At 41.3% G+C, this 17,400-nt stretch overlaps 1 protein-coding gene and 1 non-coding gene across 3 annotated transcripts in view; one reads left to right on the top strand and one right to left on the bottom strand.

Annotated features, from left to right (window-relative positions):
• Positions 1 to 9,074: 9,074 nt before the first annotated feature.
• Positions 9,075 to 17,400, bottom strand: part of DRD3 (dopamine receptor D3) — a 31,273-nt gene continuing 22,947 nt past the window's right edge. The window contains exons 4-7 of one of the 2 annotated variants that reach the window (XM_077771821.1): positions 15,573 to 15,769; positions 11,036 to 11,171; positions 10,889 to 10,936; positions 9,075 to 9,742 (exon numbers count right to left, since the gene is read on the bottom strand). In XM_077771821.1, coding sequence (XP_077627947.1) covers positions 9,546 to 9,742; positions 10,889 to 10,936; positions 11,036 to 11,171; positions 15,573 to 15,769 — 578 coding nt within the window. In that variant the 3' untranslated portion in view covers positions 9,075 to 9,545. Of the gene's footprint in view, positions 9,743 to 10,888; positions 11,172 to 15,572; positions 15,770 to 17,400 lie in introns of both variants that reach the window. The other variant, XM_077771820.1, reaches the window with a different exon arrangement.
• On the top strand, positions 11,349 to 11,432 carry TRNAE-UUC (transfer RNA glutamic acid (anticodon UUC)). The gene has a single exon. It is a non-coding gene; the product is annotated as a tRNA-Glu (tRNA).

Below are 17,400 nucleotides of genomic sequence, written 5' to 3'. Positions count from 1 at the left end.
TCATTTTACATTCTCATCAGCAATGTATGAGGATTCCCATTTCTCTACCCACTCTCTAACATTTGTTATTGTCTGTTTTATTTTATAGCCATTCTCTGATAACTAACGATGTTGATCGTCTTTTCTTGTGTCTATAAGTAATTTTTAGGTCTTTTTTACTAAAATGCCCATTAACATATTATGCCAATTAGGTGATTGAATTGTTTGTCTTCTTATTGAAATGTACAAGTTCTTTGTGTATACTTTTTTTTTTTTTAAAGTAAGCTTTGTGCCCCAATGTAGAACTCACAACTCTGAGATCATGCTGAGCCAACTGAGCCAGCCAGCAGCCAGGCATCCTCTGTATATTCTGGATACAGTCCTTTATCAGATATGTATCTTACAAATATTTTGCAAGACAGTATTATTGTTTCTAAATGTCTTTTGACATGATAAGTTTTGAATTTTCATGAGTCCAATTTACCTTTTCTTTTTTCTGGTGTTTGTAGTGTCATTTCTAAGAAATCTTTGCCCATGTTAAGGTCTTAAAGATTTCCACCTACATTAAAATTTTATTGTTTAGCTCTTATATTTAATTTTATGATCCATTGTGAGTTAATTTTTGAGTATGGCATGAGGTTGGGCCTAAATTTATGATTTTGCATATAAGTATCTTATTGTCCTAGCACTATTTGTTTAAAAGGCTCTCCTTTCCTCAATGGAAAATCACAAGGATTTCTTTCTAGACTTTCGATTCTGTTCATTGATCTATATAACTATACTATGCCAATACCATACTCTTGATAACTGTAGCTTTTTAGTAGGCTTTGAAGTTGGAAAGCAAACACTTTCCAACTTTGTCCTTTTCAAAAATTATTTTGGCTGTTCTGGATTATTTGCATTCCCATATAAATTTCACAATCTGCTTATAAGTTTCTGGGAAGAAAAAAAAAAAGGTCTGTTGGACTTTTGAGAAGGATTGCATTACATGTATAGATCAATTTAGAGAGCATTGCCATCCAAACAATGTTGAGTCTTCCAATCAAAGAACATGGAGCCTCTAGGGCCTGTTCTTTATTATTTCTTTTTAAAATTAAAAAAACTTATAAGGACAAATTCACTTCACATAAAATTTACCATTTTAAAGTGAGCACTTTAGTGGTTTTAGTACCTCTGTTTGTTATGAGACCACTATTTCTGTCTAGTTCAAAACATTGAACTGAGCCTGGGTGGCTCAGTTGGTTAAGTGAAACATTTTCATCATTTCCAAAGAAATCATACACCCATTAAGCAGTTACTCCCCATACCTTCTTCTCCCACCTTTGGAAACCACCAATCTATTTTTATCACTATGGATTTAACTACTCTAGATATCATACAGGATGTGACCTTTTGTGTCTGGCTTCTTCCACTTAGCATAATGTTTTTGAGGTTCATCTACATTGTAACATGTATCAGTACTTCATTTCTTTTCAAGGCTGAATAACATTCCATTGTATGCATATACCACAATTCATTTATGCATCTGTGTGTTGATGGCCATTTGGATTCTTTCCAAATTTTTGGCTATTATGAGTAGTGCTGCTATGAACATTTCTACTTTTTTTTTTTTTTTTTTTTTTTTTTTTGAAGACTTGTTTTCAGTTCTTTGGAGGATATATACCTAGGGGGTGAAATTGCTGGATCATGAAGTAATGCTATGTTTAACTTCTTGAGGTAAAGATCCTTGCTCTTAAAGGAGAAATATGTCTAGTAGGGGATGAAAGCCCTATTAAGCTTTAAGTTTTGTCTTTCACCTAGTCATTTGGAGCTCCCTGTTCCAGGAGACCAACATATAAGAGATGGAGCATCCTAGCAAGGATAATTGAATCCTGATAAGGAGAAGTTAAGGATGTTCTTACACAGTGAGCACATGGAAGGATACGTGTGGTGCCTGTATGATCTACTGAAGTGTCTCTTTGTAGTTCTGTGTCTAATTTTGGCAGTATATGGATAAGGGTAGCAGCCATGGTCTGAGAAAGTTACCATATCCCTCAGGGTCACTCCTTCAGATATGTCCCTAGACCAGTAGAGTGCTAATCAGTAGTGAGCAACATCCAGAATAGATGATGGAAGAAGGCAACAATAATGAGAATTATTTTGGCATCAAGGCCAGTGCTTTGACAGAGATTACAGTCCATCCTACTTAGCTTCCACAGGAAGAGAGACCAACTAGATTCCTGATGAAGCCGTTTCTAGATTTTATTATATAAAGAAAGTGGAGCCAGATGGCATATAGTGCATGCTGTGGTGTGCACCCAGATCCCCCCTTCAGGATTGAGGAATTTGTTAACTCAATTGCCAGCAGAGTTGACAGGGAGAGCTTTCAACTGCAGAGAGCCTCCTTTCCCAAGGCATGTCTCCTTCCCAGGAATGGTCCACATCCAACTACCGGCTGGAGCCATAAGAGGTTCTCCTCGCTGAGAAATCCCAGGAAGACTGTCTAAGTTCCTTGTATGACTGCATCACAGTTCAACTCCTCCTTCTGCTGAATCCTACTTTCTTCACAGATAGGTGTTGATCCCTAAGGCATATCCCATTGAAGTTACCCATTCAGCACACAAATCTCCTTCTTAGGGTTTCAGCAGGAGCCCTAAGAGCCTGTGTAATTTAAAAATAGAATATTCGAGGGGCGCCTGGGTGGCTCAGTCGGTTAAGCATCCGACTTTGGCTCAGGTCATGATCTCCCGGTTCATAAGTTTGAGCCCCGTGTCAGGCTCTGTGATGACAGCTCAGAGCCTGGAGCCTGCTTCGGATTCTGTGTCTCCCTCTCTCTGCCCCTCCACCACTCACACTCTGTCTCTCTCTCAAAAATAAACATTAAAAACAAAAAATAAATAAAAATAAAATAGAATATTCGAATCGTGCAGAAATGAGTCCATAGCACTCTGAAATGTTTACATATATGACATTTAGAAGACTGTATTCTGTCTGGGGTCCTGTTACTTTAAAAGAAACACTAACATCATAGCTACATTCAGAAGAAATCAGTGAAGGTGGAGTGTGTAAGAAAGTGTTATCTGGAGTAGAGAAAGAGGAATTGAGACTTTGGGGAACTGTCTTAATCCCACAAAGGCTGTCATTGGGAAGATGGGATAGAAGTTTCTGTGCTGGAGGAGAGAATAGGGGCACAAAGGTAGATTTTATAAGAAGGCAGATTTTTGTTGAAAGGAGGGAGGAATTTTCTGAAAGATAACCTGTCAGTTGTATTGGGAAGAAGTGATCCAATTTCTTTTTTTTAAATTTTTTAAATGTTTTATTTATTTCTGAGAGAGAGACACAGCGTGAGCAGGGGAGGGCCAGAGAGAGAGGGAGTTACAGAATCCGAAGGAGGGTCCAGGCTCTGAGCTACTTGTAACACAGAGCCCGACGTGGGGCTTGAACCCACAAACTGTGAGATCATGACCTGAGCTGAAGTCGGATGCTTAACTGACTGAGCCTCCCAGGCGCCCCTCCAATTTCTTAATATGGCTGGATGATACAGGTCAGAGATATTAGAGAGAATTTCTGCAGTAAGTTGGAGATGAGGCTAAAGTCCCTTCCAATTTTCAAATCCCATGATTTTAGGTTGTGATAAATGGAAGCTTTTCAAAGTCTTTAATATAGACTCTAATGGAATCTGTCCAAAACATAATGAAGGACTCTATTAAGTCAAGTTTTTCTTAGAGGGAAAACATGGTCCTTCACTTTAGCCCATCTGCAATGGTGCTACATGGAGTCGCGGAAATACATGATACTCCCTCAGCTTTCCTCAGCCCCACTGGATTTGCTGTTGAATTCATTTTTATTTTATTTTGTTTAAGACAATGAGAAACAACTAAGGATATTCTTTGACTTTTATTAATAAGCATGTTTGTAGGTTTTAGGCCTCAGAAGATAATTTATGTCCTTCTAGAATTATTTTTAGCTTGTCTTATCATAGCTTAGGAATCCAGACTTACCACTTTTACTGATAACAAAGTTAAGCACCAGGAAGTTTGCAGAATTGACTCTGGCCACAAAAGACACTATATGCCAAGGCTGGAATCTGACTTCTTAACATTTTAAATGAAAGAGCTTTTGTGCATTTCCACAAGTCACCCAAATTCTGAGTCCTTCTGCCTTCCAGATAAATTTCACCATATTTTATGGATTGATTTGTGTCCCCCCCCAAAGGTATTTTGAAATTCTAACCCCCAGAACCCCTGTAAATGCAAACTTATTTTGAAATAGGGTCTTTACAGATGTAATCAAATTAATTTGGTATCATCCTGGTAACCACCAGGAGCTAGGAAGAGGCAAAGAACGATCTTCCCCTACAGCCTTCAGAAAGCATGGCCTTGTCAACACCTTGATTTTGGACTTGGAGCTTCCAGAACCATGAGATAAATATCCATTGCGTTAAGCCACAGAGTTTGTGGTCATTTGATACGGCAGCCCTAGGAAACTAATGAACTATATCCAGTGTGCTTCTCTTAGGAAAAAGGAGACAGAGTAAGAAGAAAAGATGTTAGCCTCAGACATCATCAGGAGCAAAGATGGAAAGTCTTGAGGGTACCTGTGTTCTGATCCTCATTCCCTGACCAGGAGAGGAACAGAGGCCCCAAGGTCACCCTTAGCAAGCACGTATCCACCATCAGCCTGGTGTCAGATCATGCAATCCACCAGCACGTGGCTGGGTGAGTAGGGAAAGGGTGTGCTGTTAGGGACTAGCCATTTGCCTAACAACTTAACTACAAATTCAACCAAGTATCCTGGGCACATTTAGGGAATAAAAGACAAGAGAAAAATCAGATTTAATGTGGGAGGCTGAACAGATTGTGCCTGATAACATGAGACAATTAGAGAATCAGCAAAAGAAAGAAAGATGGGCTGTGAACCAGATAGCAATGATAAAAATAGCTGCTTAGGGGGATGATGATGATGATGATGATAGTAATAATAATATCAATGATAATAATCTCTCACATTTGTTAGAGTTTATAGTTGTCAAGGCTCCTCTAATTCATGATCTTTGTCTAGTGAGTAAGGCCATTGGGGTGGGTGGGGCAAGACGTCCCAGGACTTGTGCTTGGCACAGATTCCCAGGTTCTGCCTCTGCCAGTGTGTGACAGAGCCGAGCTGACATCGGCATCACCTTCCACTGAGTCTCTGTGTCAGGAGGTAGTCATGGAAACTCCCTTCCTTCCCTAAGCTGATGAGAAGAGAATTAGGTAGAAAGGAGGAATCAAGTTAATTGCCTGTCATCCCCTCTCTGCTCTTTGTGTGTTGACTCAAATTAAGCTTTTTCAGCTTTCTGATATCAGCAGATACCAAAGGATGGGAGCACAGGCCTGGGATTCAGGACCTACCGGAAACAGGCAGTTCCAAGCAAATCCCTTAACCTTTCTGCTCCTCTGTTTAGTTCTGACCCAAGCATTCAGGATGACAAATCTCCTTGCCTGACCCCTCTTGATTTCTGACCCAAACTCTCTGAACTGCTTTAATTTTAACCATCTCTGACTCTGTATCCATTCAGCCAGCCATTCCTTCTCTTGTAGAGAAGAGAGCAAAGAATTCAAAATGAATTCTGCATTTATTGAAATTCACTGTAGCACAGAGGGAAGTAATTAAATAAGTCAGTTAAGCAAGTCGTCTATGATGTGTGTTGCCCACATGAAAGGAAGTGGAGGAAAGATCTAGAGGTTTTCTGCAAGTTGTATCAGCACCTGCTCAGTGCCGCCTGAACAGAGCTGGAGGAGGTCTCCAAAGGTGAGGAGGCCCTATCCTTTCCTGTCCTGTGGTCTCTTCTCTGCAGCCAGATGGGATTATTTGAGATGTCTTGCATGCTCCTTCCTTGTTCATATCGTTAGCCCTTCAAAGGTTTTCTCTGCCTGGTACACCCTCCCTACTTTTTAATTATGTCTTAACCCTGACAGTACTTGTCTGGGAGGACTTGTTAGGGTTGAATATTGAACTTCCGAACACCATATGAGTCCTTTTTCCTGTGGACGATAAGCAGGTCATCTGTTACACATAAGTTAGACCTTCCCACTGTGCTACAAGCTTCTGGGGGCAGGGACCTTGTCTTCTTTCATGATGTTTCCCAGCACTAACACCATGCCTGGCACCCAAAAGATGATAAATCAGTATTTATTGAATAAGTGATTGATTTAGTAAATGAGCAATGAAAGGAGTTTTAGAGGGTGGTGTACTGGAAGAAGGAAATATTTACTTATGATCTAGAGTTGAATGTTAGTTGCAGTCTCTCTGGATTTCCATAGTATTTGCATTTCACCCAAATAGTATGGGAAGCTCTTGGGCTTCTTTAGGCCCCAGAACAGGTTTGCCCCCCAAAATTCTGCTCTGCTTCATTCAGAGCATTTCTCTGAAAGTACAAAGCTCTGAGGTTCAGTGCTGGTTCATAGTGGGAACTATAGAGGTAGAGGTGGTAGAATGAAGAATCCCAGGATGCAGAGGCTGAAGCAAGTGTTTGGGATTCCCTTAGAAGGCTCTTCCTGGATCAGAAGAAAATTCTGGGAAGGGGATGTTGTCTCAGATTGAAGATAAGAGACACTGCCTTGGAGAAAAGAAGCCTCTCAGCTTAATAGTGAAGGTGACAGTATGACTTTTTCCTTGTATCTGTATGGAGTTTATAGTTTTTATAGAGGAGTTCAGTATATTTGACTGCTTGTCTGTCATTAGCCAACTGTGGGACAATAGTTCTGGACTTGAGTTTCCTTTTATATGAATGAAGGAGAGAGTAGAAACAAATAGCCTCTAAATTCTGTTGCATGATTTTATAAAAATACATTATGAACTTCCTGGGTGACTCTTTTAGAAATTGAACATGGCAGGAGAATGAGAGCCATGCCTTGGGCTAGATCCTTCAGGAAGTTTAGGGGTGACAGTGGGTCGGGTAGGCTGAGGCTCTCCCAGGGATCTTTGCCCCATTCTTTTCTCCCCATCTTTTTCTCCCACCCATTTACCTTTCTGGTGGAAGCAATGTGTCATAGTAGTTACTTGCATGGGCTTGTAGATCAGGTGGAAGTACATTTAAATCTCAGCTCTGGGGGCACCTGAGTGGCTCAGTCAGTTGAGTGTCTGACTTCGGTTCAGGTCATGATCTCACGGTTCTGTGAGTTCAAGCCCTACATCAGGCTCACTGATGTCAGCACAGCGTCTGCTTAGGATCCTCTGTCCCACTCTCTGCCCCTTTCCCACCCACACACACACACACACACACACACACACACTCTCTCTCTCTCTCTCTCTCTCTCTCTCAAAAATAAATAAACATTTAAAAAGAAATCCCACCTCTGCCATTATGTATAACCTGAGGTAAATTTCTTGACTTCCCTTAGCCTCAATTACCTCACCTACAAAACTGAGTTTATCTTCTTAAGGTTATTGTAAAGTTTTAATGATGTAAGCTTTTTGATGTAAAGGAAGATACACAATATTTGCTATCGTTCTTTCTCATAGATATCTTAGTGCTGACGTGGCCTATGTTTTTATTTTTAGTACTCTAATTTTGACATGGAATTTCATTAATTTTAACCCATTGTCCTACCTGTTTTATGTCTATTTTGCATGGGAAAATCTAGGAATCATGTACTTTTACTTCTTCAGATATGTTACTGTCTCAGTCCGTTGTTCTTCTTGCACCATAAACCTTCTGAGCTAGATGGCATGAGGTACAAGAACTAGAGGGCACACAAAATTTTTCCACAGAGTTAAAATATAGATATGGATACACGCAGTAACATGTTAAAAATGCTGGCATTAAAAGCTTTCAGGAGTAATAGGTAACTAAGTCACTGGGGATGTATATTTCCTTCTTAAACACTTAAGGATTAGAGGAATAAAGATTGGGAAAAGGAAGCCTTAGATTCCTTGTAAAGTTCTTGTGCGCTTTAAAACTTCACCAGCATTGGGGCACCCGGGTGGCTCAGTTGGATAAGCGTCGACTCTTGATTTCAGCTCAGGTCATGATCTCACGGTTCGTGGGTTCCAGCCCCATGTCGGGCTCTGCGCTGATGTTACGGAGCCTGCTTGGGATTCTCTTTCTCTCTGCCCCTCCCCCGTTCATGTGTGCACGTGTGCTCTCCCTCTCTCTCTTTCAAAATAAATAAATAAAGTTTTAATTAAAAAAAAGTAAAATTTTATCAGCGTTGCAGTGGACATCTGTCACGCCTGTGTACTAACAGTTTTTAACAGTACATTTATTGAAGTTCAGGTTGATAACACTTCATAAATTATCTGTAAATTGTATTTTGATTCTGTAGTCAATAAGAAATAACTTCTGTAGGTGAACTGGTAGTGATGAGAATATTCACGTCCCTTCTAAATGCAATTTTAAATGATATTGGCATGATATTATTTTTATAATGACTTTAATTTCAGTTGTTGGAGTGGTCATGTTCAGGTTCTGCACTAGGCCTGTACAAAGACTGTCCATGCGCTGTCTTTGGACAGCTATAGTCTGGTGCCCTCAGTTCTGAGGTCGTCTGGCAGTCTAGGGGAGTCTCTTCCATGCTCACAAGTAAATGAACAAACATAGGAGCAGGTGGTGGGATCCTTGAGGGCAGGAGCTGTCTTATTCGTTGCCATGTATCCAGAGCCTGGGAGGTGACCAGCGCTTTGTAGTTACGTAAGACCTACTGGGTTTAGGGTCCGAATGTATTGGGTCTCTGTTAAGCAGGAAATGAAGATGCCTGGGTAGAAAAACTTTATAGCATTATGAAAAGCATATCTAAGGCATGTTATGAACCGCATGGTTTAAAGTGATGCTACGGTGGGAACCGTCATTCCTTTTTCACTTCACAGCCTACTCCCGAACTGCTCTGAGATTGAGTCTCTGGGAATACGGGAATGGAGTCAAAGGGCCTTCTTAGCTAGAGCTATAATACAGGGGTAACAAGGTTTGAAAGGAAGCCCAGGTCCCAATGTGGGACAATGTTTCTCTCTTAGGGTGAGGAATTTTCCTCACCAAATGCAGCCAGATTCTACAGAGAGGTAGAAGCACTGGCCTTGCCCTTATAGTTCAGGATACAATGAACCAAAGGAATGACCAAAAGGGTGTGGGCTCACAAAAGTACAGGGTCAGCCTGATAGTTTAATTACAGGCTTGAAGGAAGAGGGACTGACTATTTTGCAAGATGGTTTACTGGCTGAGATTTCAAGGACCCCTGGCGAGTTAACAATGATGAGATCTGTTCGTTTTTCCTTCACTGTCATGAATCATGCCTCAGATGACAATTTGGTATGTGTATATAGAGTAGAGTCACGTTTTATCAGCTTCTTTCTGAATTATTGCTTATCACTTGGGGCCTCCCGACCATTCGAATATTACCAGGATGAAGTCAGATTTTTAGCTGGGGAGGTAGAACATTCTGTTTTGGAAGAAGCAGTTGGTTACACCTGCTACTCAGGGATGTCCTGGCTCCAGGAATCTTCTTCCTACCTCATGCCAGAGAACATAGCACAGTCTTTCTCAGCAGGCGCTGGCCAGTTGCCCAATGGCCTGGCAACTAAAGGTGGGCACTGGGAGTATGCTGTCCTCTCCTTTAGCAAGACAGGATCTTGAGGAAAGCTTTACGGAATTCGACATTGAAGGTGGTATAGATCACAGGGTTGAGGGCACTGTTCACGTAGCCCAGCCACGTGGTGGCACTGTAAAGCTCTGGGGACACATGGCAGGCTTGGCAGTGGGTATTGAGAACGTGGGTCAAAAAGAAGGGCAGCCAGCAGACAATGAAGGTCCCTAGGTTACAAAGGAAGAGAGAAACGGGGTAAGGGGTTTGCTTACTCCATTCGTTATAACACTGAAAATGACTCATGGTTGTTTGTTATGTGCCAGCCACTATGCTGGAATTTTACATACCCGTTTAATTGTATACCAACCCTATGAAGTAGGTGTGATTAGCCACTTTTTTTGGGGGTGGGGTGGGAAAACTACATGCTTACCTTTTTGATTCATCTCAGGCCTTTGTTCCTAAGTCAGTTTTCTAGCTTGCTATTTAGGTAGCTCTTCACCAGTCTTTTCTACTTCTCAATTCAATTCAAATATTTATTTAATGTCTAGCTGTGCGAAACCTGATCCTAGGCACTAATAGGGAAGAAGACCTTAAAGACATGACTGACAGTTGCTGCTGTTGAGATTACCTCTAGATGTACCCCTAAAGTCCCTAAGCTATGAGAAAGTGAGGTTTGTCAGTGACAGTGAACAGGATAAATTCCTTTCACTAACTCTATATGGTACCTGTGACTTACTGATTTTTTTCTTACTTTAAATAAATTCCCTGTTTTTCTACTATAACGACTAACCCTGATTTTGCTCATTATAGGAAACTTGGTAAATACAGAAATGTGAAAGAAGGAAAATAACCACCCACCACTCAAAGACAATCACTTCTGACATCTTGGTGAATTAATTTTCATGTTTTTTCTCTGTATTTAAAATAATCTAGATGTTATCACACCATATGACAGAAGTTTTTTGCATCCCTATTTCTTCACTTAATATTTTAGAATAAGTAAGCATTTATTAAATATCCAATATGTGCCAGAAATTTTTTATTGAATTGATATCTTCTTTATTATTTGATTAGTCCATTAAAACTCCATGTGATAGACAACAAACCAAATGGATAAATGCAGCTCACCTAGGTCACTTGTTAAGTTTCATGTTTCATAAATTTCAGCCTAGGTTTTTGAATTTTCACCGGAGTTAACATTTATACGCAAACCCTTTTCAGCTGTGTCACGAACATTTATAAACGTTACAGTTATTGAATTTCCAGTTTCTGATAAATGTGGCTTCTTAGTACCTCCTACCAGCTCTACCAACTCAACCTAACCTGACCAAATTCAACACAACTCAGCCCAACGCAGCGTGACTCAAGCTCACCAAGAACGATGGCCAGCATCTGGGTTGCCTTCTTCTCCCGAAGTGGCACTCCGCGGGGTTGCAAGGACCCCAACTTTAGAGATGTCGACAACCTGCCGTTACTGAGTTTTCGAACCTCTAAGCTGAGCTTGGGTGCCATGGTGGGGCTGAGGGAGTTCCGAGTCTTCCCCTCCCTTTTCAATTCTCCTCCTGCTTCTTGGAAGCCTGGTCTCCCCAAGGCAGTATCTTGGCAGATGCTGTAGTAGCGCTTCAGCTCCAAGTGTGCCTGGCCAGGGGATAGTGGCTGCAGGTGGGACAAGAGAGGGTCCTGAGATTTCTGAGGATACTGTTTACCTTCTGAATGTTCCTGAAAAGGAAAGAGAATGCAAAGAAGTTAGAGGAAACCATCATTTTGTGAAACCTACATCTGAAAGTAGTGGGATCATGAAAAGTTAAGGTATGTGAAATCTGCTTCTGGGGTGCCTGGCTGGCTTAGTCGGTTAAGCGTCTGACTTTCGCTTAGGTCATGATCTCGCGGTTGTGGGTTCGAGCCCCGCGTCAGGCTCTGTGCTGACTGCCAGCTCAGAGCCTGGAGCCTGTTTCAGTCTGTGACTCCCTCTCTCTCTGACCCTCCTCTGCTCACGTTGTCTGTCTGTCTGTCTGTCTCTCTCTCTCTCTCCTAGAAATAAATAAAACATTAAAAAAAATTAAAAAAAAAATCTCCTTCTGACGTTACAACTAAAAAGCACCTATCAGATATAGGATATTTGAGAATCACAATAATCCCTTGAAGAGGGTAGTATAGGATTATAGCCTGGCCGTTTTGAGTTAGAATGACCTGGATATACAGAGGAACATATTAAATGACACTACTAAAATGTAAATCATAACATCTGCAATGTGAGAAACTGTAAGACAAATGACTCGGGTTTTTTTTTCCCCAACAAATAAATTGCAACAACAGCAACAACAGTAACATTTACCAGTTGCAAAGTATGGGTCTTATTTGAATTTTGATTCAAATAAACCAACTATAAAAAATATACCAAACAATTGGGATAATGTGAACACTGATTGGATATTTAATGATATTAGGGAGTTACTGATTTGCTAAATGTGATCTATTGTGGTGATATGTTTATAAAATAGTCTGTATCCCTTAGAGAGTCTTACAGAAATATTTTTGGCTGAAATGTTATGATATTTGGGATTTGCTTCATAAGAATCCAGTAGGCATGGATGAGTGTAGGTGAGAATGTAGATGAAATAAGACTGGTCATGAGTTGATAATTTTTGCAGCTGGCTGATGGCTACTAAAGGATTTGTTATATTTGTCTTTCTACTTTTTTATTTTTGAAGTTTTCCACAATAAAAAGTAAAAAGAAAGAAAGAAAGAAAGAAAGAAAGAACGAACGAACCTAGGGTTTTCATCTCAGCTTTCCTACTTATCAGATATATCCTTGCCAAGTTAATTAAATGCCTCTGAACCTCATTTGTAAAACAGAAAAGAAATTGGGAAAAGTAGGTTTAGGATGATTAGACTCTGAGAGTAGGAAACTGCAGCTATGTGGATGTTTCTGGTATTTGGTGAGGATGTATGTGTTCAACATCTGAACTTCTTTCATGCTTGAAGAATCAGACTCTGTCAATCTTGAGTAGTAGGCAGGATGCCTCAGCTCCCATTACTGAAGCCATAAAAGCCATATGATTTACTCTCCCCACATCCCCACTGGTTATCTAGAATTCTGGCACATAAACCAAGCCCAGCCATTTAGAGAAGTGTACCTACGACCTTGAATTGGAGCTTGTGAAGCAGGGAGACTTCAGAATATGTCTAGCAGTGGTGGCAATCAGTATCCAGTGTCCTATCTCTTCCAACCAGATTCTTCCTGAGGCATGAACAGCATCATCTGAAGTTATTCTTCATTGTCTGAGTTACTTGGTATCCTTTTAGTAAATTCCTCTTTCTGTATATTAGTCAGTGTCAGCAACCAAGATTGCTCACTATTTTCTCCTTAGTTCAAGGAATCACAGTGCTATTGCACTGTACACACAGAAACATTGATGAGTGAATGAACGTGATGGACCTTTAAGATGAGAGAGTATTTTTAAAACTGCGCTCAACAAAGGTATTCATAGGGATTTTAGTATAATATAATTTAAAAGTTTTTGATGGGGTTTTAAAATAATTCATATAAACATATTATGTTTTTTATTTTTTTCTTATTTTACAGAGAGAGAGAGAGGCACAAGTGGGGGAGAAGGGTAGAGGGAGAGAGAATCTTAAGCAGACTCCATGCTCAGCATGGGGCTCAACCCAGGGCTCAATCCCACAACCCTGGGATCATGACCTGAGCTGAAATCAAGAGTCTGATGCTCAACCGACTGAGCCACCCAGGTGCCCCAGCATATTGTCTTTTCATCTAAATGGCCATTTATAACCAAAATTATGATTGTGCTGGCATCTGGTAATCTTCTGCAAGTGAGAATACTTAACTTCAAATGCATTACTTCTGAAACTGAGGGACTGGGGACAAATTCTTGAGCATCCTTATGAAATCTCAGGTTTGAGAACATTGATCTAGTACGATTTGTCTCTATTTCTCATATGTGGAAATTCAGTCCTGAAGAAGCAAAGTGATCCTTTCAAGATTATATACTGGTGAGTGTATTTTTCAACTCTCTGCAAATGCTCATCACTACCTCCATGGCTGGCATGGGGAAACACTGGATTCCTCTGGGTCTGGCTGACAGAGCCCTCCACTCCCAGATGGTAGGACAGGACCTGTTGTTCCATACTCCTGGCAATTCCAGCCTCTTGGTTCTCCATTCTCTCTTTAGTAGTTACTGCTTTTCTTCCTTTTGGCCTTAGAGCCTCCTCAGGCCTTAGATCTGCTATAGGCAACTTAAAGTTCTTACCTATTTTTAAAAAATTATTTACAGCAAGAATCTATCTGCTATACCAGGCCTATGTAAAAAGTGGTTAATTAACTACACTGAGAATAGACAAAGCTCAGACCTTCATCATTATGAGTTTTTGAATTTGATCTTCTATTTAACAGCTCCATTCTGCACTCAGGTAGCTTGGGAAGACGGGGCTGGATTAAGTAAAAGGACAAGGATAAGGGAGACCACAAGATTGTCTTGGTTTCCCTCCATATACAATGGGAAATAGGACACTTGAAAGTCTCTCATTAGCATCTCTTCTCTGCTTGTCTTGGCTCTGCCCATGTGTGTTTCATTGATACCCTGTTCCCTCTAGGCAGGTGACTCTGGATGGCATCCTCACACCATGCCAAGAATCATTGGCTCCAGTCATTGGTATCTAGTTCAATGGTGATATGCTTTTTTGAATATCATTTGGTGATTCCTATTCTGAAGCTCAAATCAGGATCTCATATTCATTAACAAGTAAGGGATTGAGGCCATTCCATTTTGGGGTGGAAGTGGAAGCAAGTCAAGTCAGCATCTTGAGAAAAGGTATATTATTCTTTTCTTATAATCAAAGTCATGGCTTACTTACCGTTTGCCCAGTGGCATCTGATGGAAATCTGTCCCTTATTGAAAACTGCCGAATGGGGTGCAGCCTCAGACAGGAAGACTAGGGTAGGTAGAAGGAGAAAAAGCATAGGTTAAGTTCTACATGGTTGAGCTATATAGATGCCAGTGTTTTGAATATAATATGTTCATATCCTCAGCCTCAGGTCCTTACCTCTTATTTCATGGACACCAATATTCTTGCTCTACCCACGTCTTGGGATTTCAACTTTGAGAGACTAACTCTCACTCAGGTCATGATAGGTTAATCTAAACATCCAAACTGGATCAGCCTTCAGGATCAAATTCAGTTCTAACACTGTGTATAAAGTCCTTTCTTGAGCATATTAACCTCTCTTTTCCAGTTACCTCCATAGCACTTATATTTAGGTGCTTAATAGTCTTCATCTCATTTTGCAAACATCCCATCGGGTTTGGGACTGTTAGTTAACTTTGAAGGTGTGTTTTATTTGCTTGTCTGGATTCTAAACTCCATGAAGGCAGAGGCTGTATAATATTCCTGCTACCCTTTTCTTCGCATATTGCAAGTGACTGGCATCCATCCATTAATGCTTCAAGTATATCTTGAAGCATGTGCCAGATGCTAGGATAAGTAGACTTACAGCCCAAGCAAGTGGAATATCAGTGCTGAGGCAGCTCTTCTTTTCAGAGCCTTGAAAGGCCCAATAAAACACATCATCAGTTTTCTATTTCACAAGCTGGGCAGCATCTTGACACAGGGGCAGATCTAGTAAGGAAAAGAGGTTTCTGTGGACCCCAGTGATTCTTAGAATAGGTGGTCTGCTAAAAAGTCAGTCCTGGGGACCTACCAGCAATGTGTGGGACAACTACCACACTAAGACTATGAATCCTGTGTGACATTGGAACTGCTGTCCATTTGAGGGCAATGAAAAACTTTGATGAAAAGGAGAAGTCCAGAAACCATCTTATCATATTGCCAAGCAATCTGAGCTTCAAGGAAGACTAGCAGTGCATTTTTAAATCTAATTTCCTACTCTAAGCATAGCCAATACCAGTAGATGAGAAGGTGGGTGTCAGATGTGTGTCTCCTGTGTGGCAGTATGGGCAAAAGCATGTCTGGCTGGACACAAGGCTGGAGGCCACCAGGCTGGGGATTGTTTATCCTCTGCCCTTCCATGGTGCTTACTTGTTGTGGGAAGCCAGGCCTGACACTGATGCACTGACTGTTCTGTCGAGTGAGGATCCGTTTCCGTCTCCTCTGTCTCAGCACCACGTAGATCCTGGCATAGACAAGGACGGTCACTACAAAGGGCAGGTAGAAGGACACCACTGAAGAGTAGATGACAAAATCAGGGTTGGAGATGGAGCAGACAGTGGGGTCTCCTGTGAGTGAGAGAAAAGGAGAAAGTAAAGCTGATGGCCAAGTAGGCGATATCAGTGGGGAGTACACAATATGGCCCCATGTTATGTGTGGTATCTCCACCATCTAATCCACACAGAGCTTTGGGAAGCAGGGATTCCCAGCCCACCCGTTCCCTCATTGTGTCTTGGTTCACATCCTGCTTCATATGTGGAGGCTCCTAAAAGCCAGGAGCAAAAGTGGGTGTAAGTATGCTTCTATTTGTGGAAAAATGGATATACCCACACACGTGCACACACATGTTTGTGTCTGCATACTTATTTCAATCTTAAGATTACTAGTGTTTGCTTCTAGGGAGGGTTACAGGGCAGCTAACCATCTAGGATAGAAGGGAGACCTACATATATGTACGTGTACATATCCCTTTACACCTTATGTTTTATTGAAAGCATATGGATGAGAAGGAGCAAAGAGAAAACACAGAGCTATTTCAGAATCACTGACCCTTGAGGACACTCAGTATCCCATCACTGAGCCTGCACTATCATCCTGTCCTTTCTTTCATATCTGGGTAAATTGCTGTCTGTCCCTGGATTAAGTTTTGTGGCCTCTCCCACAATTTCTCCATGCTTGACTTCCTGTGAGGCCTGTCAGTGGGCAGAGTGACACTGGAGGCTAGTGAGCAGTGAGTGGGGCCCTGCCCCAGTTCCCATTGGATCTGGCCCAAGGGTATGTCTTGTCAGTGAGGCAGCAATTCTAGAAGCTTCTCTCTGCTGAGTCTCAGATGAGGTGGTGAGGACAGTGAGCCCACCCAGGAGTTGAGGTGCTTTGTCTCAATTATTTCATTGAAACAGTACCATGCTACTAGTACAATAGCTATTGGGTGAATCCAAGAATGATGAACACATGAGCAGGGCAGACAAATGAGCATTTTGCAGAAGTACAGAAGCAATCACTGGCTGGACCATAATGAGGAAAACCTCATAATGTGATTGACAATATTTACCCCAAATAATCTCAACATTTAAGGAGGAAAGGATGATAAGAACTCACTAACTTCCTAATTCAACAAAAGTTTATGGAGCACCTACTATGTTCCAGGCACCATGCTGGGTGATAAAAACACTAAATAGCCCCACTGTGTGATCAAAGAGGCTTTTGTTGACTAGCCTGGGAACTTGAGTCTCACAATGTGAAGGGCAAGGCTGGAAGCAGTTTGACTTGACAGGTTCATGAACTTAAAGGACTTTGAAGGATTTGTCTTCAACTTGTTTCCAAAGACAGAAGAGCTTGATGAATCTGAATTTAGGATGAGCCTATTATTCTTTTAGCTTTGGTCTTCTCAACTGGGCTCCCACCAGCTCCCATCTTCTGAAAGCCAGGTGAGGTGTTCTATTGCTCAAATCTAGAGAGTACTCCTCCATTTCCTTGTTTCAAAGGAAATTTAAGACTATTATTTTTATGTATGAAATGAAGGGATTGTATTGCCCATTCAGAGATCTTTAGAGTTTCCTCTAGAACCAACACTCTGTGCTCCACCACTGTCAATGATGGGACTTTTAGCTAGACTGCTGAGCCTTGGCGGGGAGCTGGGACAACTCTAGTGAGCCAGGTCTCCCAACTTTGGGACTCTCTGTGACCCAAGATCCTGCCT

The sequence above is a fragment of the Crocuta crocuta genome, unplaced genomic scaffold, assembly GCF_008692635.1.
Source record: "Crocuta crocuta isolate KB4526 unplaced genomic scaffold, BGI_CrCroc_1.0 scaffold56, whole genome shotgun sequence".
In the NCBI taxonomy this organism is placed as follows: Eukaryota; Metazoa; Chordata; class Mammalia; order Carnivora; family Hyaenidae; genus Crocuta; species Crocuta crocuta.
Note: the sequence above shows the minus strand (reverse complement) of the source record. Positions and strands in the feature narration are given on the sequence as shown.